The sequence below is a fragment of the Suncus etruscus genome, chromosome 1 (genome assembly GCF_024139225.1).
Source record: "Suncus etruscus isolate mSunEtr1 chromosome 1, mSunEtr1.pri.cur, whole genome shotgun sequence".
NCBI classification, from domain to species: Eukaryota; Metazoa; Chordata; class Mammalia; order Eulipotyphla; family Soricidae; genus Suncus; species Suncus etruscus.
The window spans coordinates 23,941,297-23,966,282 of record NC_064848.1 but is presented as its reverse complement, the minus strand read 5'-3'; the positions used below and the strand labels follow the sequence as shown (position 1 = coordinate 23,966,282).

Below are 24,986 nucleotides of genomic sequence, written 5' to 3'. Positions count from 1 at the left end.
TGGACTTATCTCTCTGCCCCTGACATTTTTCCCTATCCTTATTGCTGATTCTTACATTGTAGTATTTGCTTCTTGAGGAAAACGTCATGCATCCGCAGCACATGTTGTTTGTTCTAATTTTCTGCATTGGCAACATGTTTCATGTTTTGTGAATACATGTTATATCCCCTGAGATTGCTTGTACTATGGTGAGTGTATGGACAAGAAAGTGGGTTCCTCTTCTCCCCACAATGAGCTTGCTGGTCTTGCTGATGAACTCCTTGGGGACCAAAGAAGATATTAGCCATGATCATGTTGAATAGGCTCTCTAGCATCACCTTTGCCTCTACAGCTGGGTTTGAGGGAGTAAACCATGTTCCTGTGACATGAATGGAGAGATTGGAAGAGTGAGTTTAAATGATTTGCTCAAATCACCTGGTAAGGCACAAGAATAGAACTCCCAATGCCCCTAAATGAAGGACCCATAGTCCCAGTACAGATCCTGAGAACAGGACTGTGTTTCCACCTTCCCTGAAAGTGAGCCAGCCACCTTCCTAGAACTTTTGGCATCCTCACTCACCAATGCCCCATTCCTGCATTTCCTATGGAACCTCCGTGTGCTCCTGCAGTCATGCTACCTGTGGTTTTCTTCCTTGTCCTCACTAGATAGTAACCACAGAGGACCTCCTTGATTTTGTTAGAACCTGGAAAGAAAAACTGAACCAGAGGATTAAGTACCTCAACTGCTTGCTGGTCACCACACAAGTGGTCTTCAATGTAGGTAATGGCTTGGGAGCCAGCTCACCAATGTGGGGATAGGGATAAACAATTAGGAGACTGTAGGGCTGAGCAGAGTCCTGGGAAGAGTGGGAACCAGGTCCTCTGGGAGGTCTTTGGAAAGGCCACGGAATAAGTGAGCTCAAGTCCCAAATAGCCACTTCCCTGCATTGGTGTCCTTGGAGACCTCTCACCAATTGCCACCTTGTACCACTTCCTACCATTAGGACTCTGGCCTCACGTTGCACACCGTATGTCTGCCCAATTTCTTTTTTTCTTTCTTGCTCTGCCAGAAGCAAACCATGAGATTCACTTGAAACTATACTGACCATCTTAGTCCTCTGCTGCCTACTTAGCTGTTCCTGTCTTCTCACTCCCCCTAAGCTGCAGCTGGTCTGAGCTTATCCCTTTCCTGCCCTGGATGAGGTCTAGTCTCTGCTGCTGTACCTCCAGCATCAGTCTATTCCACAGCCACTTGAGATTTCATTCCTTCCGAAGCCTTCCTTAGCTCTGGTTTCAAGCGGGCCCTCTCAGCCCTTTAGTATCTTCCACTTCCCCATGATCGCACAGTGAGTAAAAACTCTGATTTCAGGGGTGTCTCCCCAGAGTACATATCCTGAGGCTTTATTGCCCTCACCCATCATTATCCCCTCTGGCCAGGTTTGGAACATTGGGACACTTAGCCCATTTCTGGGGCCAGGGACTACATCTGCAGCCAGTGGTAGCATAAGTGATGCTTTCCTCCTTGGGTTCTGCTCTGACCACCCTTTAGTACTGTCCCTCTGAGCCATGTTTTAATGAGCAGCCTTCTTTTTTTTGTTTGTTGTTTGTTTGTTTTTGGGTCACACCCGGGGTTACTCCTGGCTCTATGCTCAGAAATAGCTCCTGGCAGGCTCAGGGGACCATATGGGATGTCGGGATTCGAACCACTGACCTTCCATGCTATCTCTCCAGCCCCCAGCAGCCTTCTTTTGTATGGTATGGGATCACTCCCCTCTTGCCACAGATGTGGCCTCCTGTCACATCTCTGGAATTTAGGAGTTCAGCTTTGTTCTCCCTTTGGGACAGACTCACTTTCAAAGCAAATTGAGAAGAGCCTAACTAAACCTGAGTTCCTTTTGCTCTTTTACCTAAGGTCCAGTTTGTTGAGAGCTAGACTACTTAGTGATGAGCACTTTCATACATTCATTCAACCATTTTAGTCAGAAACATTGCCTGTGCATACCTACTGGCTCACAGTAGCCATCTGTGGCTCTTCCAAGGCCCTAGAACTTTTCCTTTGTCATTCCAGACACAATTCCAGCCAAGTATCTCATTGCAGAAGGACGTGTTATGTGTCTCTGGGTATCTGGTTAGCCCATAAATGAACACTATGAAGATAAGGTACTCCAGGTCAAGAGTGATAGCACAGTGGTAGGGTGTTTGCCTTTCATGTGGCCTATTCAGGAAGGACCTTGGTTCAATCCCCGGCTTCCCATACAGTCCCCAGAACCTGCCAGGAGCAATTTCTGAGCACATAGCCAGGAGTAACCTCTGAGTATCACAGGGTGTGGCACAAAAAGCAAAAAAAAAATGACACTCCTTAGGCCTATGCCTACAGTGTCCCTGACCCATATAATGCTTAACAGAGAGCAGACACTCAGAGAATTTTGTTTGGGTGGGTATGTTCACTCCAAGGGAGCTCTGATATGACTCCTTTTGGGAGATAGGGTGTATGTCACACCCAGAAATGCTCAGGACTTATTCTTGACTCACGGATCACTCCTTGTGGAGTTGGAAGATTATATGAGATGCCAGGGATTGAATCGGGGTAGACTGTGTACAAGGCAAGTGCCCTACCTACTGTACTGTTTCTCTGGCCCCAGACATAACTCCTTTCTGGAAGGGGAAATAGCCTTACAGGAGTAGTGGTCTCTGCACCAAGCAAAGGTGATACTGAGAGATGAGCTATTCCCAGTCTCCTGAAATTTGGCTGGGCCTGCTTCCTCAGAACCATGCTATAAAGGACTCTGATGTGGAAAGTGATGGGCCGGTGATCTCTGATATCCCTGAAGATGAGACCAACATGGACCAATTAATCTCTGAGTCCTTCATCCAGCCGAGTCGCATTGGGAAGTCCATGATAGATGACCCAGCTCTGGACTTGGTCAAGAAGATCCTTCAGTAAGTGGCCCTGGGATACACAGTGGGGTCATGCCACCACAGTCTGTGGCCTAAATCTCAACAGAGACCAACTTTGGGCTTTCATCCACTGGATGTCCAGGTGAACCTGCACCTGATGGTTTGTGCCCTCAAACCCAGTTTGTCCTCAGAGCCACCATTTCATTCCTGACATCCTCAAGTGGCTTTGCAGACTCTCAGGGATGGTCCTAGTGCCTAGGCTCAAGAATCCTTGTGTTCACTGAGGAACATCTCACTCCTTCTCTTTTGATTTCAGACCGCTGTCAAAAGGCTCATCCCATCACTGTGAGAGTGACCGATTCCAGACAGGTAGAGAGACCTACAGGACTAAGGATCTTGGGATGCTGCCAAAGGGGAAACCAGCCCCTCCTTACCTGAATCCCTCTGCTTTTTCCTCCTGGGCACTCTTCACCTGAAGCCTTGAAGTGCCAACGGTCTCGAACAGACCACTTGATGAAAAAGACCATGTCCACAGTCAGTGCCAGCTCCGTGGGCAGGTAGGTATGTTCGTTTCACTGGGATCCTCTTAAGCAGAAGTCACTCCAAGACTTTCCCAGACTCTGGTATCAGAGGCACTGCATGAGTTGGCAGTGGACACAGCAGGGGCTGGCCTGGGGCTGATTCAGTCACACCTGCACTCTGCCTTGCTTGCTGCTCACACCATGCCTCTTCCTGGGGTTCCCTTCCTTGGGCTCCTTTCTCTAAGGCTTCAGGTTTAAGAGCCTGTATGGGAGAGGTTTGGCAGGTAGAGAGGGTCCTGCTCCCTCACATTCATGTTTTCCTGGTCATAAAGGGTGGTATCAAAGAGTCCCACCCAAATCAGGGTTAGTAAGCTCATGGCTCTGTGACAAGGGCCAGGTGAGCCCTGATACTGGTTTCACAGAAGGTGACCCATGTGGCAGAGCTGACTTTCCATGTCTGTTGGAAGCGCTTGCTATGGGTGTGTGTGTGTGTGTGTGTGTGTGTGTGTGTGTGTGTGTGTGTGTGTGTGTGTGTGTGTGTGTGTGTGGCTTTGGGGGCCACACCTGATGATGCTCGGGGGTTACTCCTGGCTCCTACTCAGGAGTCACTCCTAATGGCCCTCAGAGGACCATTAGGATGCTTTGTCAGCCAAATACAAAGCAAGTGCCTTACCTGTTGTATGTCTCTCAGGTCCCACTACTGTGTTTTTTGTTTTGAATTACTGTTATTTTTGAATTCCTGGTTTAAGAAAGTAAAGGGGAGGTTAACACCTTTCTGAACACTGCCCTCTGACAAGTGGATTTGAACAATGGTCAAGCAAAGGAGAAAAGCAACCATTAGTTATTCCCATTTTGCACTCACTCCAGCAGCCAGCCCTCACCCATGGCATGGTGGCAGAGACCATGAGACAGGCAGAGAAGTGAAGGCTTTGTATAAAGATGGGAAAAGACTGATGTGGGTTTCCAACCAAGGCTTGCAGTGCAGAAGCAGGATGTGCACCAGTCAGGGCCTCACAATCACACGTCTGCTGATTATTTTTGCAAGCATGCTCAGTTTCCTCTGGTTTCTGATTGGAAGTGGGATCGCCTTCAGTGGGGCTGTGGAGACAGTGGTGATGGAAATTGCTTTTCAGCAAATCTGAAGAGTTATCAATCAGCTTCCTACAAGTCTGCATGTATAACAGGTGGGAGACAAGGGGTGGCTTCTAGGACAAGAGGCAGTCACTTAGGAGACTATGTTCTGTGTTTCATAAAGGTCCAACCATTGGCCTTGCAGAAATTACACAATGAAATCCAGGTTTCTGGGACTGTCATATTAACATTCAGGATATCCAGTTAAATACAAACCTCAGAGGAATGATCCACAATGCTTCTAGTGGAAGCACATCCCAAACATTGCATGGGACACACTTATTCCAATGCAGAAAGTGACTTTTGGTTTATGGGAGGCCAAGCTTCCAATGGGTACACTTTAATATGAGAGTGGGCAAGCCCTTTTGTCATCAGGGGTTACCTCTGGGAAGTAGCACTACACTGTTCTGATCTCTGCACCCCTTGCCAGGACTTCCTTCCAAGGAGGTGGTGCTCAGAGCATTGAGTAGTCAGGTCTCTCTGAAGGTCTCCCCAGAGGCGGGCTCAGACACTGGGGTCTATCCACAGGCTGCAGAGTATGGGGGGAGACCCCACTCCATCCCACAGCTTCATCCCAAACATCAAGACCAGCCGATATGAAAAGAAGATCCAGGTGATTGGTGACAAGCCACCTCCCCCTGCTGAGTAAGTCTCTTCGGAGGACACAGTCTGACTCAGAAGAGGGGGGTAATGAGAAGGTGTAATAGATCAGGTAAAGGTGAAAAACTCAGCACTTTCCAAATTCAGCACTGGTGGAAATGGGGCAACAGACCCCTCTGTGATTTGGGGATACATTATTTTGCAATGTCCCAAGTATTCTCCCCTGCTCCCCATTCCTCTCCTTTGTTTTCATTTTAACATTCCAAATAAAATCTGTTCCACTGAATCTGGCTATCTTGGAAGCATGCAAGCACTATTGCACCTCCAGAAAGCCAAAAGTGCTCAGAGAAAGCCAAGATGGACGTTGCTCCCACTCTTGATTAGAGCAAGCTCCCAACCCATGCCACACATACAAACACATACACAGCACTTCCAGATCATCAGTATTTTTACAAACCATATGCAGAAAGGTGGTTGTTAGTAAAGTGGCCCCAAATTTGTAAAAGAAACAGAGCTTGATGCCCCCATTTCACCTACCCGTGTCATGGCACATCACAAACAACTTGTCACTTTCCTCTGAGTGCTGCCAACTTATCACCCAGTCAACAGAGAACTGTCTCATCTCTATCAAGTGCCTCTCTCCTCTACTTCTGAGTAGTTGCTCTTTCTCTCCTCTATTCTCTCTCCCTAGCCCAAACCCTAGGTGGTCATTACCCTAATTTTGTGTTGTCCATCATCCTAATTTTGACACCGAAATAACTTCAATCTGGGCCAGGGAGATACTATAGCATTTAGGGCACTTGCTTTGCCTTGGAGGACAAAGCCAGAAATAAGCCCTGGGCATTATTGTCACCCCCCCCAAAAAAAAAGCAAAACCCACGGCCTCACACATAGCAATGCATGTGATCCACTACTGAAGTACATCCCTGGTCACTCAGATTAGAATTTTAAAGGCCTCTTGAAGCTGGTAAATCCAGGCCTATTTCTCCCACGGTACCTGTGTGTCTGGGCAAAGGGTAGCTATTTTTCAAGGCACACTCTCAGGCTCCTACCACTCTCAGGCCTGCCATAAGTGATCAGACTTTCTTCCATAAAATCATGGAACCTAATGGTGTTCTCCCAAGAGGGCTTTGTATGCATTGACTCCATCAAGTTCCTCTCACATCTTTAAAACTGGGCGGCATCTTGATTTGGATCTCTCTGATGATGAGTGAAGGTGAGCATGTTTTCATGTGTTTGTTGGCCATCCTTTTGTCTTCCTCAGAGAAGTGTCTATTCATTTCATATCCCCATTTTTTTATGGCTTTATTTGGTTTTGGGGGGCTCAGCTTTCTGAGTGCTTTGTATGTTCTAGATATCAGCCCTTTATCTGATATGTCGAGTGAAAAGATTTTTTCCCATTCTGTTAACTGTCTTCTTGCGTTAAGTAGGGTTTCTTTCGCCATGCAGAAGCTTTTTAGTTTGATGTAGTCCCATTTGTTTATGTTTGTTGCTAAAGTTCTTGCCAATGGTGCTCCATTCTCGAAGACCTTTTTGATATATAGGTCTTCCAGTGTTCTGCCTATTTTATTCTCAATAAACTTTATAGATTTGGGTCTGATTTCAAGGTCTTTGATCCATTTTGAGTTGACTTTTGTATAAGGGATGAGGTATGGGTTGATCTTCACTTTCATACATGTGGTTTTCCAGTTGTACCAACACCATTTGTTGAATAGACTTTCTTTGCTCCATTTCAGGTTCTTGTCTCTTTTATCAAATATTAGTTGGCTGTATATCTGGGGGTTTATGTCTGGGAATTCTGTTCTGACCCACTGGTCTGAGGTCCTGTCTCTGTTCCAGTACCATACTGTTTTGATTACTATGGCTTTATAGTATAGTTTTAAGTTAGGTAAGGAGATGCCACCCAGCTTCTTGTTTTTCAGAATTTGTTTCGCTATCCTGGGTCTTTTGTGGTTCCAGATGAATTTTGTGATTGATTGTTCTATTTCATTAAAGAATGGTGTCTGGATTTGGATAGGGATTGCATTAAATCTATATAGTAGTTTGGGTAGGATAGTCATTTTGACTATGTTAATTCTACCTATCCATGAGCATGGAATGTTCTTTCATTTCTTTAGATCGTCTTCAATTTCTTTCTGAAGTGTTTTGAAGTTTCCCTGGTATAGGTCTTTCACTTCCCTTGTAAGGTTGATTCCTAGGTACCTGATATTTTTTGATACTATTTTAAATGGAATTGTATTTTTAATCTCTCTCTCCTCGACTTTGTGGTTTGTATATAGAAACGCTACTGTCTTTTGTGTGTTGACTTTGTATCCAGCCACTTTGCTATATTGGTTAATTGTTTCTAGGAGTTTTACTGTGGACTGTTTAGGGTTTTCAATGTAAATGATCATATCGTCTGCAAATAGAGATAGTTTGTGTTCCTCTTTCCCAATTTGGATTCCTTTGATTCCCTTCTCTTGTCAGATTGCTATTGCTAGGACTTCTAAGGTTATATTGAATAAGAGCGGAGAGAGTGGACAGCCTTGCCTAGTTCCTGACCTTAGTGGGAATGCTTCTAGTTTCTCACCATTAAGTATAATGTTGGCTGTTGGCTTTTCATAGATAGCTGTAACTATCTTGAGGAAGGTTCCTTCTAAGCCTATTTTACTGAGTGTCTTTAACATGAAAGGGTGTTGGATTTTGTCAAATGCCTTCTCTGCATCAATTGATATGATCATGTGGTTTTTGTCTTTCTTGTTGTTGATGTGATGTATAATGTTGATTGATTTGCGTATGTTGATAGGAACTCATAGTTGTTTACAATAGAGGGATATCGCCTACCTTGAAAATATGTCGTGTGGAATCAACTTAGACCTCAGGTGTTTAGATACCATCCAGCCTTGAACCCTGGATCCCAGACATAGGAATGGCACAGCTCTTCACAACTGCTACAGGAAACAAATCCCATCCGGGACAGCCGTAATACTGCGAGGTCACCAACAAGTGCCAGCTCTAATATGACATCCTGACAACGAAGAAAATGGGAACTTGACCTAAGTGCAGGTTATCCTACCTTTCCAGCTAACGACAAGACAAAATCAGAAGACTTGTCACCCTTTGGTAGGCCCAAAAGCCAAGATTGCGAGTTACAGATGACTGCTGCTAGAACCATGACCAGACTGTATACAGCCTGAGACCAATAAAAAAGCCCTAACCTAGGGTTTGAACTACAACCTGCACAAAAAACATGATCCCCAGTTCCAAAGGTCTGGCAGAGACCATTGTAACGGAATGGGGCTTCTGGAAGCACAAAGAAGGACACTATCCTAGGTGCCATCCTAGGTTCAGTGCAAAGACCAAGATCACCAACCACAGAAGATGAATTAAAATGACACTGATGGAACAGAACTTCTAGAACCACAAAGACTGACTTCATCATAAATCCCACCGCAGGATCTGTGCAGATACTGAGATCCCTAGACACAGAGGCCTGATAGTATCACCCAGGACAGAGCAGAGGTCTTACAAACACCACAAAAGCACCACTGGGAGAGTAAATGATCCTGAACAGAGTCTATAGTTGATCCCATGACAATACACTCCAAGGGCGGAGAAACCCCATATATCTTAGGCCAAGTGAATTCCTTTTCGAATGACCCCAATATTTACTGTGCCAGGGCAGGAGGGAAAAAAACCAAAAAGCACAAAACATTGTTTATTTTTTTATATATTATTTTATTTTCATTTATTATTATTATTTTTATTTACCTATCTATTATTGGTCAATTTCTCTGGTTGGGTGTGATTATTGAAGTTGTCCCCAGTTATACTTATTCTTTCTCTTCCTTTCTGTTCTTTCTTTATATGCTATGCCATGCTTCTTATATCAAGACCACGGCGTTTTTTGTTTGTTTGTTTGCTTGCTTGTTTTGTTTTGTTTTGTGTTTTTTTTGTTTCTGTTTTTGTGTGGGTGTTTTTTTTTTGTTTTTTTTTTTTTGTTTTTTTGTTTTTTTTTGGTGCTTGTGGTTATTGTTGGAGTCCTCACTGAATATTTGACACTTCTTTTTGTACTGGTGGAATGTTTCACCTTTTTTCTCTCCTTCGTTTCTCAAACCGATGATGAGAGCCTCTAGAAGAATTCTGCTTATTTTCGGCGTATTAGACTTTTACCCCAGTTTATTACTTTTCTCTCCTTCAAACAAAACCACGTAACTTGAACTAGCTAGTCCTGGCCCCCCCCCCCCAATTAGAGGGGGAAACAAGGGAGGCACCAGGACCAAACAGGTGCAAGACTACTAAGCAGTAGGCTAGATACAGAGGAGACCACATATTCTAGCTACCCTGGGGGTGAGGGAAGAGGATATGGGCGGTAGGACAAAAACGAAGGTGTAGGGAGGACAATTTGGTGATGGGAATCCCCCCTGATTTTATGTAAATATGTACCTAAAATATTATTGTCAACAATATGTAAGCCACTATGATCAAAATAAAAATTATAAAAAAACAAACAAACAAAAAAAAACAAAACTGTGGGGCCGGGCGGTGGCGCAAGAGGTAAGGTGCCTGCCTTGCCTGCGCTAGCCTTGGACGGACCGCGGTTCGATCCCCCGGTGTCCCATATGGTCCCCCAAGCCAGGAGCGACTTCTGAGCACATAGCCAGGAGTAACCCCTGAGCGTTACCGGGTGTGGCCCAAAAACCAAAAAAAAAAAAAAAAAAAAAACTGGGCGGCATCTCTGCCTCCTCCCAGATTGCCTGTTGGCAACCCATCAGTTGCTGTGGATTGGGTTTAGGGTGAGGTGATAAGGTCCCTCAGGGACTGTTTCATATGCATTTGCCTGTTTTGTAGGGATTTTAAAGGGATCATCCTGATCCTCCTCTGGGAGAGTCACAAGCATATGTTGGCTGTCATGGAGGTAAGGTCCACTGCTGCCTCTGCTGAGAATGGCCTCATGAGGAAAGGTATACAAGACTCCAGGCCATAGCCGACACACCCAGCTCTGTCATCCTGGGGCTGCTTTTCCATTTAATACTGCCATCATGCATTCAGTGACCCATTTATTCAGTTCTGAAAGTGTTTTAGACTCATTCTCCATGTTAGGTGGCAAGTGTGCCAACAAGACAAGATCCCCCTCTCTAGCCCAGATTAAGGATGTCAGGGGTCGGGGATTAGGGCATATGGAAACAGGCACCCTGGAACCTTTCCTAGGAGCTACCCACTGCCTATTCCAGCACAGCCTACAATGGAGGTCTTCATTTCTCAGTCTCCTCCCACTGAGTTCTGTTTCCTTCAGAGTAGGCTCCTGCCAGGTGCTCGGCATGGCTCTGCACAGAAACCCTCCAACTATGGTCACAGACAGGAGATGCTACCAGGGTTTAGAAGGCTGTCTAGAGTAGTTTCCTACCATGCTCTGCATAGCCCTGGGAAATGATAGGAAAGTGACACTAGCGGAGAGGACAGAAGGTGTAAATGTATCACTGGCCCAGAGATTGGGAGGTTTTAGGGGTAAGGGATAAAGTAGACCTCTACCCCCATGCTGTTTTTCCTCCCTCACAGGATTTTTACCACAAGGAGAAGCACTTGGTCACCAGAACTGACTGCGTGCAGGAAACCTTCGAGCAGTGTTCAGAGAATGTGATCAGAAAAATCGTAGAGTACCATACCGACACGAATGACTACCACAACTCCTGCCTCATTGGTGGGTTTGGGTGGGCAGGTGGCTTAACATGAGGCCACCACTGGTGCTAGACTGAGCTCTGTGACACACCTCACAATATTGTGATTGTATTGTGTCTAATGATGATACTGTGATTTTTATCACTAGAAACATTCTGGCTAGAAATTAGAGAGGTAGGTTGGGGCCGGAGAGATAGCATGGAGGTAAGGCATTTGCCTTGCATGCAGAAGTAGGGTGGTTCGAATCCCAGCATCCCATATAGTCCCCTGAGTCTGCCAGGAGTAATTTCTGAGCACAGAGCCAGGAGGAACCCCTGAGTGCTGCTAGGTGTGACCCCAAAAAACAAAAAGTAAAAAGGAAATTAGAGAGGTAGTTCAAGGGTGGGGGGTGAGAACATGCTTTGCATGTGAGAGAGCTGGGTTCTCTCCCTGGCATCATGTGGTTCCCTGAACAAAATCAGGGTCCCCACAGTACAGATGCCAAACACTGCTAGGTGTGGTCATACACACATATACACACACACACAAATAACTAACAAAACATGTTGCTTATTGCACAGATGTTTTGTATAGCGTGTTGAGATAATCACAACTGTATAATTTTCCCACTTAAAGGATTTTTTGATTTATAAGTTGTTTAGCTCCTCACTGAAAGTTTTAGTGCTCAAAAAGTTTTTTTCTGCAGTTCCAATGACCAAACCTGGATCTCATGCAGGCAAGTCAGATGCTTTTCCACTAAGCCACATATCCAGCTTAATCATTGTCAATCTCACATGTACCTCTGCCCTTCCATCACTTCCCCAGCCTTGGGAAGCCTTCATTTTACTTTCTGTTTCTAATAAGTTTTCTGTTCTATCTCATGAATGGAGTCACATGACATGAGCTTTGGGGATTGGCTCCATTCAATCTGACTTCTAACCCTAATTCCTCTTACTCTTCGTTCTCCTCTCTTCTTCCTCTTCTCTTCCTCCCCCCTCATAGCATATGTTAGTGTTTAATTTTTTTTGATGACTACACCAGGTTCCACTGGACACACAGAATATATTTCATTTCACCATTCATGACCAAACACTGGCTTGTTCATTTCTTTTTCTTTTTTTTCTTTTTTTTTTTTTTGGTGGGGGGGGCGCACCACACCTGGCTGTGCTCAGGGAATATATATGCTCAGAAATCGCTCCTGGCAGGCACGGGGGACCACATGGGATTACGAGATTCGAACCACCTTTGGTCCTGGATCATCTGCTTTTAAGGCAAATGCCCCACCGCTGTGCTATCTCTTCAGCCCCAGACTTGTTCATTTCTTGGGGTTATTATAAATCAAGCCAATGTAGGCACTCATGTCCATGCTTTGTGTGCATGTATATTTTTATTTCTCTTGAATATAAAACTAGGAGTAGAATTGCTAGATCATATGAGTACTCCATTGTTTGATCAAGAAATAATTCTTCCAAAAATGCATATTAAGTGTCTATTGCACATCTGGCCTGGGCTCAGCTTCGATGAACTTTCTAGACAGCATTTCCTAAAGAACAGGTTCAAGAAGGCATGCAGTTGAAATCTGTCTTACCATGTATGTTCACTACGAGAACATTAAGAGAACTGTGAAATAGCCACCTCAACTCCCCTTACACATTTCTCCACATTCCTCTGCATCTTTATTTGAAACCAAAAATGTTTTATAAGACTTGACGATTCCTGCTTCTTATGGTGAGGGCCTGACAGCCACTGTGTAGGTTGAGGGATTAGAGACAGCCAGACTTGGGGCAAGACCCAAACTTGATATCTTCCAGACTCTATAAGGGCACTGTTTGTTGTTCTGTTCTTGTTGTTGTTTTGTCTATAATCTAGAGATGAAGACAACACCCACCTGGAAAACGTTTTTGGAGAAACAAGCCCCAAATTTAGGGAAATTGCTCAGCCATGACTCCCATTTCTTTGGCTGTTGAATGTCTGGAATTGAGTCACACTCAGCAGTTTGTTTCTCTAGCTCAGGATTTCTCCAGTTGAGTTCTGAGATCATAACCTGGGTGATCTGTCTCAAAAGAAGGTTCCAGGGACAAATAAGTTGGAGACAAATAATAAATGATACAGACTATGTTTTTCTTAGGTAGAGACATAAATCCCATAAAATAAGGAATTTTGTTTTGTAATTTTTTTGTAATTTGGAGGTCTAGAAGCCTCATCTCTCCTACTGTTATGCTAGATAAGAATATTTTGTGACTAAATCTTTAAAAATTATTGATAAGTTAACTGTAAAATAAAAACCAAAAGACCCCCAAATTAAGTGAAAGAGGCCCCCAATTAAGGAGATGCAAATCAAAACAACTATGAGGTACCACCTACACCACAGAGATTGGCACACATCACAAAGAATGAAAACAAGCAGTGTTGGCGGGGATGTGGAGAGAAAGGAACTCTATCCACTGCTGGTGGGAATGCCGTCTAGTTCAACCTTTCTGGAAAGCAATATGGAAATTCTTCCAAAAACTGGAAATTGTGTTCCCATATGATCCAGCTATATCACTCCTAGACACAAAAATACAATACAAAAATCCTTCCTTACACCTATATTCATTGCAGCACTATTTACCATAGCCAGACTCTGGACACAACCAAGATGCCCTTCAACAGATGAATGGCTAAAGAAACTGTGGTACATATACACAATGGAATATTATGCAGCTGTCAGGAGAGATGAAGTCATGAAATTTTCCCATACATGGACATACATGGAATCTACTTTGCTGAGTGAAATAAGTCAGAGGGAGAAAGACACAGAATAGTCTCATCTATAGGTTTTAAAAAAGTAAAAGACATTCTTGAAATAATTTTCAGAGACAAAAGAAAGGAGGACTGGAAGTTCCAGCTCACCATGAAGCTCACCACAAAGAATGATAGGTGTAGTTAGCGAAATAATTACATTGAAAACTATCCTAACAATGAGAATGAATGAGGGAAGTAGAAAGCCTGTCTAGAGTACAGGCGAGGGTGGGGTGGGGAGGAGGGAGATTTGGGACATTGGGGATGGGAATGTTGCACTGGTGAAGGGGGATGTTCTTTACATGACTGAAACCCAGCCATAATCATATTTGTAATCAAGGTGTTTAAATGAAGATATTAAAAAAAAAGAAACAGTATATTGCTGAAACCAAATTCAGGTACTTGCTACTCAAAGCTAGTTAATTATCTGAGACTGGAGATGGGGAGTGAAAATAAGATTCTTATTCAGATGTTTGTAAACAGACATTCTGGTTTCCTTTAACCCATCTCACTCTTAGATTGTGGCTCAGGGTTTTTATAGGGATGACAGGGTAAGTAAGTTAAGAAGAAATTTATGGTAATAAATCAGAATGAGAAGAGAGGATTGTGTGAAGCAGTTTGGCTAGCATCAGTGACTTAATGAATCCTCAGGGAGGTGATGGATATTCCTTGTAAAACTTTGAGATAACATAAGGCAATACTTAGTCTCCAGCATCTGCACAAGAATGTTTCTAGAGAGTGTGGAGTTTTCTCCCTTCCACCCCATCCATAACAACCTGGTATAACATCAAATCACAGTACAGGAGAGACAGGAAAAATATCAAGGAATGAGTGGTTATGAGAAGTACATATGATAACACAGTGATTAGAGAGCTTGCCTTGCATATGACTGTCCCATGTTTGATCTTTGGCATCCCATATTATACCTAAGCCTGCCAGGAGTGAATGAATACAATGCCAGGAGTAATCCCTGAGCATTTCTGGATGTAGCCCAAAATAAAATTTAAAAAAGTCTTCAGGTATACAGAAGCCAGAGGAATAGTACAGGAGGTAAGGTACTGACTGTATGGAGCTGCAGCAGCAACAACTCCACTTTAAATTACCAGTACCACATATGGTCCCCCTGAGCACCACCAGACGTGGCTTCTGACCACAGCCAGAAACAGCCCCTTGGCACTGTCAGGGGAAACCCAAAAACAAACAACAAGAATACTTATGATACCGATCATACACAACATAAAACAGCATTTTAGTTAAAATTAAATAAAAGAACATTGCAAGAGAACTAAATAAAACGTACATATTGGGAAAACTCACTAAAACTCATTGAAAATTTAAAATGATGAATGGTGTTGCTACCAAATTATTCACATGTGGAAGTGATATTAGTGAGCTGGTAGATAAGTCCCAAGAAAATACTCAAAAACCAGAAAGACAAAGGGGTGAAAATATGGAAAAGAGGTAGAAAAATATGGACAGATCAGTCTGACTATTTTGAGGGCCAGTGGTGAGATCTTGGGAGACTGAAATTAAAGACCATATCTGGGAAGCTAATGGATGAACTAGAAGTGCTAAGTGACAATGTATTTGTAATAAGCTGAAAATCCTGCAGAGTGAAGAAAGCCTTTGACCTTGTCAAACAAAAATTTTCTATATGGTTAGGCCCCAGAACCTCTTTCCATGAGGTAGTTATTATCACATCATAGACCAGGTCTTTTCCCCTGGGCAATGGCCATGGGCCTGGATCGAAAAGACTGTTTTAGTCACTGCTCTCTTCTTCCTTCAATCCCCTCTCATCCCTACAGAATTACGAGCCCAGATGAGGAAATTTGAGGAACTTGTACCTCAAGTTTGTTGGCTAGTGATGGAGAATTTCAAAGAGAATCACTGGAAGAAGTTTTGTGCCGGCACTGAGGAGATCTGGAACCAGTTTATGGACAAGCAGAAGCAGCTAGAGAAAATGAAGGTGAGGGCCCCAGAGCTATTCCTTCCTCTCCATCTTCTGGCAGTGCTTTAATTCAGAAGTAAAAGTAGAGCATAGGCAGATCTAAGAAATAAGGAAGGAGTCATGCTTTTTCTTTAAATAAATTTTAAAAAAAGAAAAAAAAGAAATAAGGAAGGAGATGAGCCAAGAATGAGATTGATGAATGGCGGCAGAGGGACACAAAGCTTTGGAAAAGTTGAGATGAACAACAGCTTCTCTATAAGAAGCCTGCAGTCAGTTTCTTGTTTAGACGTCATCGGTATGGACAGTATTTATTCACCTGCTCCTTGGAGCTTTGGGATACGGATACTATGGATATTGTTGCATTAAACTCTGATTGTACTGAAACAGATGCTTAGTCTATCCTTTACCTCAACTCTGAGGTTTGGTTTTAGCAGTGTCCCCTTATCACCACCTCTGCCCCCTTTTTGCCCCCTGCTTTCCTCTCCCCATGACCTTTTCACACACTCCAGTCAGTGAAGAGGACCCATCATTTGCCATGATTTCATTGGCAGAATACACAGGGAAGTGATTTATTGGTCCTGACTTCAATACTAGGCAACACCCCTTCAATGTATGAATTATTTGATTCAAGGATAAAAATGCCCAGATGCTCCATCCAAATCTTGGGCACCCTGCAAACCATAAAAAAATGGAGTCTTTATGTCAAATGGAAGAGAAAAGGCAGGAAGATTTGGAAAAGGAGATCGCGGAAAACATGGAAAAGCTGGAGGTCAGTGGTGCCATGGCTTCTCAAGTCCAAGTGCTGGGAGATTTCACCATCTCCAGAGACATTGTCCCAGTTTAGACCTTTGCAGCAACCCTGAATGCAGAACCTTGCTGGCATCTGGCCAAAGGAGGCCATGATAGTAGGCAGGTTTCATAGATGGAAATAGTCCATATTGTTTGGCTTTGATGGGGCTTAAGGGTCTACTGAGTGGTACTCAGGAGTTCCAGGGGCTCCAGGAAAGTGATACAATGTGAAGGTCCAAGGGTGCAGTGCTATCTCGGCTCTGCACATCACTAGACTACCAGCAGTGCTCTGGTCTCCAGGGCAGTACTTGGCATTGATTAGAGAATCATGTAGTGCTAGAGATCAAACCAGGGTCAGCCACATGCAAGGACAAGTGCTTAACCCATATACTCTTTCCCCCACTCCCTTACTGACTTTTGTTACATTTTTGGATTTTGGAACTAATTGATTAAATGAATGTATCACAATTAATTATGATGACTCCCTTCCCCTAGTCTCCATGTACATTTTGCTCTTTGATGCATTTCCTGCATGCATCCTTCAGCCATGTCTGAGTCATTTCTTATCTTCGAGCCCAGTCACCTTTTTGGAAAAGCCTCTTGATCAAGGACAAATACCTGTGAAACTGGATGCATGGGTAGGGGTTAATCTCTCCCTGAGTCTCCCAATCTGCCAGCTTTTTTGGAGGGAAGATTCTCTATTTGAAGCCCTGCGCACTTCATGTTTCCTCCAGGAGTTCACCAAGATGTCTAGCAAGCTTTTCATAAGCAACCTGGCCAGCTTCACAGAGAAATTCCTGATGCTTTTGGATGAAGTTGTCACCATTGATGACATCCAGGTTTCAAGTAAGTGGCCCAAGCCTGTGTTCTGGTGCTGGCTGGGTGATGGGAAGATAGAGGGTGATAGGGCTAAGGGGTCTGCTTTCCCAAAGTGAAAACATCCTCCATGGAGGAGACTAAGAAATTTGTGTTCATTTTCATTAAAAGTAACTTTGGGGGGTATGGAAGTCAGAGAGAGAGAGAGAGAGAGAGAGAGAGAGAGAGAGAGAGAGAGAAAGAGAGAGAGAGAGAGAGAGAGAGAGGGAGGGAGGGAGGGAGAGGGAGGGAAGGAGGGAGAGGGAGAAAGAGAGAACAGAGAGGGAGAGGGTGGGGGTAGAGAGAGCCCAGGAGTAAGGCACAGAGAGAAAGAGAGAGCGAGAGAGTGCCCAGGGGTAAGGCACATATTTTGCTTGGCACCACATGGTCCTCAAGAGGTACAGCCCTAAAGGCCTTCCCGAGTACCTTATTTATGGTGGTCCAGGTAATCCCTGGCCTAGCAGGGCTGAGCAGTGCCACATCTTCAGGCCCTTGGTTAAATCGCCATCATACAGAAGTTATTGGGCGGGGGGGGGGGGGGCTCCCAAACAGTGTTCAGGAGCAGGTACCCTTCCCAGAAATACTTGACCAGCCAAGCTGGCTGGTGAGGTGATTAGGCCTGGCAATATAGGGCTGCTCTGGGGGTGTTCCAAAGGCCATTAAGTGCGGGGGTTCAAGTTCAGATTCAGGCTCAGTGGATTGTCAGACATGCAATCCTGACTTCTGAGCTGTCTCCTCTGCCCCTAAAAGTAACTTTAAAAATTGAAATATATCAAACACATGGAATGTTGTCTTGTTTTTTTGTTTTGTTGTTGTTGTTTGTTTTTGGGTCACACCTGGCAGTGCTCAGGGGTTACTCTTGACTCTACACTCAGAAATCGCTCCTGGCAGGCTCAGGGGACCATATGGGATGCTGAATTTTGAATCACCATCCTTCTGCATGCAAGGCTAACGCCCTACCTCCATGCTATCTCTCTGGCCCTGGAATGTTGTCTTAAACATTTCTGGTATCACCCTGGTGGCTTCTGGCCCCCATCAGGCTCAAGCACTGAAGTGTGAGTCCTTTACTATCCCACTTAGAATCACCTGCAGTGGCCCCCAAGTACCCAAACCTGTCTGGAGAGCCCCTTACCCACCTGTCTCAGATGTCAAATAGTCTATGTAAAAACTAAAACTTTAATAGTCAGCATCTTCATATTGTTGGGATAGAGGCAATTTTCTTAAATAGCAGATAAGACCTCAAAGCCATAAGCAAAATCGCTGGCACTTTATTATAGCTAGAATAAACAAAACAAATAAAATATCCAAAGAGGAAAAGATGAGCCAAAAATTGAACAAAAGGGGCTGGAACCATACCAAGCCCGAGCACTGCAAGAGCACACTGCACAGGTACTGGGTGTGACTTTCTTTTTTTAAAAGCAATTTAGGCACTGCCTTCATCTTGCTCCTCACAAGACAGTATCCCCTCATTCTTTACATCAAGGGTCATGTGGATATCTCCCCTCACTCTAATCCTATCCAAGGTGTGCTGTGTGACTGAACCATCATTTATTGACTCAATTTCCCCAAATGGGCACAAGCACCAGAACTAAATGAGTAGAAACTCCATGTGCAAGCTCAGAAAGGGAAAGTATGCCCCCCCACACACACAACTACCATTGGGGACTAGGGTGCAAACACCATAATCATGTGTGCAACCTGTTAACTAAGCTCGTGTGCAGTTTCTGGTCGTTACAACAATAAGCTGTGGGACAACAAACTAAGGGATGGGTGATCACCTTCCATATTGACAGAGGCAGGAGGCTGGGCAAGGGCTAGTGAAGATAGGCCCTGTGACATTGTTGGGTGAAGAGAGAACAGATGATTTAGAGAACACCCTGCACAGGCAGAGAGGACCTGCTCATAAGAGATCCATCAAGTCCCAACAGGCCCCAAATCCATGCCCCAATTCCATACCCCAATTCCAACCCCTCCCCCCAGACTCCATCTACCTGCACAGATTTACAGGACATGATCATAGGCTAAATTATCAGTACCTATCCCAGTCCTGTGAACTCAGGAGCACTTGTAGCATAGACACTGGCTCCCTCCCTCTTGGACCATTTCCTGCTGTCTGATGTGACCACACCAGCAAAGCCCTTGGCCGTAAAGCTTACTCTCCAGTGTCTCAGGGATCCCCAGAGGAAAGCTTGTACATCTTACATCTGGCTAATGTACTTTCCTCACTGATGTGGTCATCCCCAACTTACACAGGGACACCTCCACCCCCACCCCAGCCTGCATATTGGAGGCCAAGCTGCAGTTCATCCTTTTACCAATCATAAGCACACCAGGCCTGTACACCACCCCACCACCAATCCCCTCTGTGACTCAATGGTTATCTGCTTTGGTTACAATTGTTCCTCTCCATGACCCCACCCCCTTTGGAGCATTCACCCCTGTTTCTCCTGCCATCGGCCTTTGTTCAGCACCTCTATTTTACTCCATTATTATTTAGTTGAAAGTACTGTTGGGGAGGTGGGCAGGGGCCTGGAGCTTTTACTCTATCATTTTGCCAGAACTCCCAGAGATTCCTTCACCTTCTCTCCCCTTCACGCCTTTTGATGAGATTTAAACTTTTTGATAAGGTGTCTTTTGTTTCTGTAATTATGCAAAGATGAGAGTAACATCTTAACTGTTATCAAGAACTTAAGTTAACATCTTAACTGTTATCAGGATCACTATTCTACACTATCTATAAAAATCTACTTTTAAAGGTATTAATTACAGAGACAAATGTTTCCTATAGAAACAAATGTTTCTTATAACTTCTTTTATAGGATTTAGAAAGATAAGAGTCCTCTTTCTCTAAGGACCACTGCTTTGTACCTTTCCCTGTCTGCTGTCAACCTTATCACCTGGACTAGATTTGCTCTAAACTGTGTTAACCCCTTCTCTCCACACTCTAATGGAAAACTAAACCCAATTTGCAATTAAAAAAAAAATCCTTGAGTCTTTTCGGTAAAAAAAATAAATAAATAAAAAGAAAGATGAGTTCAGTCCTTTTAGAAGCAGCATTAAGTAACCTCGCCATCTCTGTACATGTGCCCAGTCTTCTTTGTTAGCACCAGGCCTGGGAGGGAGGCAAGGTAGGTTGAAGCTGGTGGGGATGGGGGTAGGGCTGTGTGATGGTTTAGGGGTGTACTTTTTTTTTTTTTTTTTTTTTACAAATTTACTTCCCCTTTAGTGGAAGCAATCTGCCCCATGTCCCTTGTTTCTATTGCTGGACATCATCTTGGTGAATGTTGGACATGGTTCAACTCAGTGTCTCACTTCTGTGATCACGCTAAATGGAATGCCTGTACCCTTCCATCTCTATTTGGGGTCAAGAAGCAGATTTGCTGCAGCCTGCTGCATGTGCTTTTTATGGTCATTGTCCAGTTGTGGAACTCTCTATTGAGGTTCCTCTATAGAGGGAAAGCCCACAGCGACCCCAGGGACTGAACCCAGACAGAACCAATAGGGTAAGGGGAGGCAGGCTGGGAAGGAGCAGAGCTGGGAAGACCCTTGTTTTGCATAGCCCCAGGAGTTCTATCCTGTCCCATGACTGTGACCTCAGGGATGCAGGTAGTTCTGCATGCAACTGGAACTCATATTCCCTCCCCCCCACCCCCCACCCCCCCACCCCCGCTACCTGCTCCCTACCCTGACCTCAGATAGAACCCAGTGAGGAAAGCCAACAAGGGCAGGTCAGGAACTGACAGTATCCAGCCAGATTATTCTTGGTCCTTGGCAGTGCCTACTTCAGAGCCCATATGAGCTTGACTCAGCCAAAGGATCTGCCAGGCATCCTAGAAAATCTGAGAAGGCTGTCAGACTGGGGGGTTATGTGGTGGGGACATGGCCTAGACCACTCATGACCTCCAAAGATGCTCCTATTCTCCACCAGCAAGGCTACCCTTTTCAGCAAGCCTTCAGGACTCCCTGTTAGGTGGAGCTTCCCCAGGTGGTAGGCCATGAGGGAGGCTCATGCCTAGTAATTTGTCTTTTGTCTGCCAGAAATGTCTCCTCCCAAACAGAAGATGTCACTCCTCATCCGGAAAAAGCTTGCGGGGCTCCCCATGGAGGAAGAGAGCGAGAAGCCCATGATTGAGCGGGGCATGGGGTAAGAGACAGAAGTAGCCTGGAGCCTGGCTGCAGTGGTGTACATAGGGCTATGTATGGGTGCTGAGGTAATGCATGCCTGACATCCCCAGAAAGGCATTCTGATCTGGGCCTCAGTTTCCTCTTCTGTGGGTAGGGCTATCTGCCTTCCTTATGGGCATTTTGAGAAGATGCCAAGAAAAAGACGAAGGTAACTGGACATGGAGGACTCCCAAGCACTATCAGGAATCAAAAATTGTTAACAAGAGGCCCCAAGTCCACAAAGAAGGGGAGCCCTGTCCCTAAAGGCAATTTTCCTGGTAGGAAAAGAGCAGATGAGTGTGCTGGCCCTTCTCAGTTGTTGGCTTCCAAATGCGTATAAAATGGGCTGGGAAACAGTGTCCAGTGGCTGATTGAGGAGGGAACCGAAGTCTGGGAAAGGTTGCATGCCGTAATGAGCTTGGCCCTTCTCAGGTAGGATCCAGGACTACAGAGAAAAGTGTGTGAAAATAAGATTTGGAGAAGTGGAGTGATAAAGGCTCCCACTGAGAATTTTATGGTTAAAGTATAAGATTCTTTTTATTTTTCAGGAAAGGGTAAAATTTTAATTAAAGTTTGGAAGCCACACCCTTAATACCAGTGTGAATTTGGTTTTTTATTTGTTTGTTTGTTTGTTTTTATTTTGTGTTTGGTTTTTGGGTCACACTCAGTGGTGCTCAGGGGTTACTCCAGGCTATCTGCTCAGAAATCGCTCCTGGCAGGCTTGGGGGACCATATGGGACCCCGGGATTCGAACCAACCACCTTAGGTTCTGGGTCGACTGCTTGCAAGGCAAACGCTGCTGTGCTATCTCTCCAACCCCAGGACTCTTGTTGTTCTAATGTACCTGGTCACCTCCTCTCTAAAGCACAGATGACAGAAAATGTAAGAGTCTAAAGAAAAAAGTAAATAAGGCACCATGGATGTCTGAGATCCTAGCCCATGCCTTTAAATTTTCACCATTCAAAAAAGCCCAAGTCCCCCCCCACCCCCCCACCCCACCCCACCCCCGTTACTGCCCTCACCCAGCTGGAGGCACAGTCCTGGAGAAGGCTGATGTGTATGTTTATTTGTAGGAAGTGGCCTGGACTGAAACCAACCCCATTCACCATCCAAACCAAGATCCTTCTGCTGAAAACTCCATCTGTCACCACCATCAAAACCACTCTGGGCCACTTGGCAGCTGTAGAGGCCCGTGATGCTGTCTATCTGGTGTGTGGGGACATGGGAAGGTGGGCAGGTGGGCAGCAGCAACCAGGGAGTACAGGCTGGACTAGCATTGGCTGTTCTGGGGGAGGGGGGACTCAACATTTGGCCCCTGATGCAGATGACACTTGCCAAGTTACACTGAAACCTGTTCCAACCCCAAACCTCCCATGATGGTCAATGTGCCCTGGACCCAGAGTGGTCACCTACTGGTCATACCCAGAATTGGGACTGGTGGGGCCTAGCCAAGGGATGACCCATTCAGCAAGAGATGAGTCCAAAAAAGGAGACAGAAGTCAGATGTATGGAGGCCACCGGAACAGGAGACTCAGTGGGCCAGGGAGTGAGCAGGACAGGAGAGTCATTCCAGATGACTGACAAGAAACTGAGCCTTAACTGTGCCCACCTTGGTGCCAAGGCAGAGCTACAGGGCTGAGACTTAAGCCCAGTGTCTGTTGGGCCCTATCTGGAGCCTGACTGAAGAGAAGCTCAGGTGCTACCTGTGGGACCTCCTGCCTCCAGACAGAAGTGGCTTTTGATCCTGTGTCCAGAGAGTCTACCATGGTTTGGGAGAGTCCTAGTACCCAGGCTAGCTGTTATTTGTTAGTCACACCATCTGGCATGGAAGTACTGTCTTTGCCTTTTGTGTTCAACAACAGCTCAAGACCTGAAGGCTCCAGTTTCTAAGGAAGCTCTAGAGACGCACCAAGGCAGGAGGGCCTTAGAGATAGGGTCCTTTTGGGCGAGAACAATAGCAGAGCAGTAGGGCGTTTGCCTTGCATTCAGCTAACCTAGGGCGGACCATGGTTCGATCCTCTGGTGTCCCATATGGTTTCCCAAGCACGAAGTGATTTCTGAGCGCATAGCCAGGAGTAACCGATGAGCATCACTGAGTGTAGCACAACAACAAAAAAATAAGGTCCTTAATCCATGCTCAGTGTCTTATAGGTGTGTGACCTTAAGCCAGGCAAAGTGAGAGAAGCATACCCACAAGAGTTGTAGGGAAGAACACATAAAAAATGGCTGTGACACTCCCACAGTGACTGCTAGGTAGGGAACTGGTACCCACAGGGGACAGTATTCCATTTTGAAAGGAGGAGTCCTTCATGGTGCTCCCTGCATTTCAGAGGAGAATGCAGAATTGGGGGATGAACATAAGGCTCCTGCAAGCAAGGCATGTGCTCCAGTCCTTTGAATTTCTCATTGGTCCTTTGGACAACCTCCTCATGTGACCTCTCCCTGTGCCTTGTTCCCAGAAATATCTAACATTGTTTGAGGAGCAACTAAAGACGATCCAAGATAAAAATGCTTTACTGAAAAAGAGAGCTCAGTGCTGGAAGGAGAGCTGGCAGCGCTCAGTGAAAAGTCTCCAGAGCCTGTATTTATGACTCCTCAACCTGCATAAATAAAGGCTTATTTTGTATGGACTCCCTTTCCATTTACCCATCTATTCCTCCATTTGTTATCTATCTACCCCATCCATCCAGCTACCCATACATCCACCCATTCATTTAACCACCTGGGTTGATCTAACAAACCATCCACCCACCATCTAGATATTTATCCATCCACCTATCCATACAGCTACCAAATTATCTACTCATCCATCTATGCAATGCACCATTCATCCCTTTTCTGACAAATTTCATTCCTCAGATATTCTTTATATCTTCTTTTCCTTTCAGATGCCAGTAATATAACTATATTAATACCCATAATACTAATCCTTGAGGGCCAGAGAGATAGCACAGCAGTAGGGCATTTGCCTTGAACACAGCCGACTCAAGACAGACCTGGGTTTGATTTCCAGCAATCCATAAGGTATTCCGAGCCTGTTAGGAGCGATTTCTGAGCGCAGAGCTAGGAGTAATCCCTGAGTGCCGCCAGGTGTGGCCCAAAAGGCAAAAAAAAAAAAAAAAAAAAATCCTTCACTGTTTCATTTTCTTTTATCTTTCTGCTCTCAAACAATGATTATGCTTGCTTTCCAAATGTGCTGATCTTTTCTTCTGTCTCATCAAATCCAGTATCAGTCTCTCCCAAGAGATTTTTTTTTCCCCAATTATTATACTTTTTTTGTTTGTAGGGGTGAGTGTTGTTCAGCTGCATGTAGGAATATTCAGGGCTTACTCTTATCTCTGTGCTTAGGTATCATTTCTGGTGATACTTGGGGGCCTTCTGGGGGTCACAGTCAGTCAGCTACAGGCAAGGTTTTAGTGGTGCCTTACCCACTAAACTAACTCTAAACTATCTCTCCAGCCCCAGTTACTGAATTTTGTGATTCCAGAAGTTTAGTTTGGTTCTTAAAAAAAAAGGAAAGGGGGCCGGAGAGATAGCATGGAGGTAAGGCGTTTGCCTTTCATGCAGGAGGTCATCGGTTCGAATCCCGGCGCCCCATATGGTCCCCCGTGCCTGCCAGGAGCAATTTCTGAGCCTGGAGCCAGGAATAACCCCTGAGCACTGCCGGGTGTGACCCAAAAACC

The 24,986-nt window shown here is 45.0% G+C and overlaps 1 protein-coding gene across 1 annotated transcript in view; it reads left to right on the top strand.

The window, feature by feature from the left end:
• Window positions 1-23,894, top strand: part of CCDC180 (coiled-coil domain containing 180) — a 76,075-nt gene extending 52,181 nt beyond the window's left edge. The window contains exons 27-39 of the mRNA XM_049767661.1: window positions 646-756; window positions 2,747-2,919; window positions 3,194-3,246; window positions 3,356-3,434; window positions 5,058-5,174; window positions 9,960-10,026; window positions 10,668-10,809; window positions 15,353-15,513; window positions 16,127-16,264; window positions 17,019-17,130; window positions 21,178-21,283; window positions 22,377-22,512; window positions 23,763-23,894. Coding sequence (XP_049623618.1) covers window positions 646-756; window positions 2,747-2,919; window positions 3,194-3,246; window positions 3,356-3,434; window positions 5,058-5,174; window positions 9,960-10,026; window positions 10,668-10,809; window positions 15,353-15,513; window positions 16,127-16,264; window positions 17,019-17,130; window positions 21,178-21,283; window positions 22,377-22,512; window positions 23,763-23,894 — 1,527 coding nt within the window. The remainder of the gene's footprint in view (window positions 1-645; window positions 757-2,746; window positions 2,920-3,193; window positions 3,247-3,355; window positions 3,435-5,057; window positions 5,175-9,959; window positions 10,027-10,667; window positions 10,810-15,352; window positions 15,514-16,126; window positions 16,265-17,018; window positions 17,131-21,177; window positions 21,284-22,376; window positions 22,513-23,762) is intronic.
• The last annotated feature ends 1,092 nt before the right edge of the window (window positions 23,895-24,986 follow it).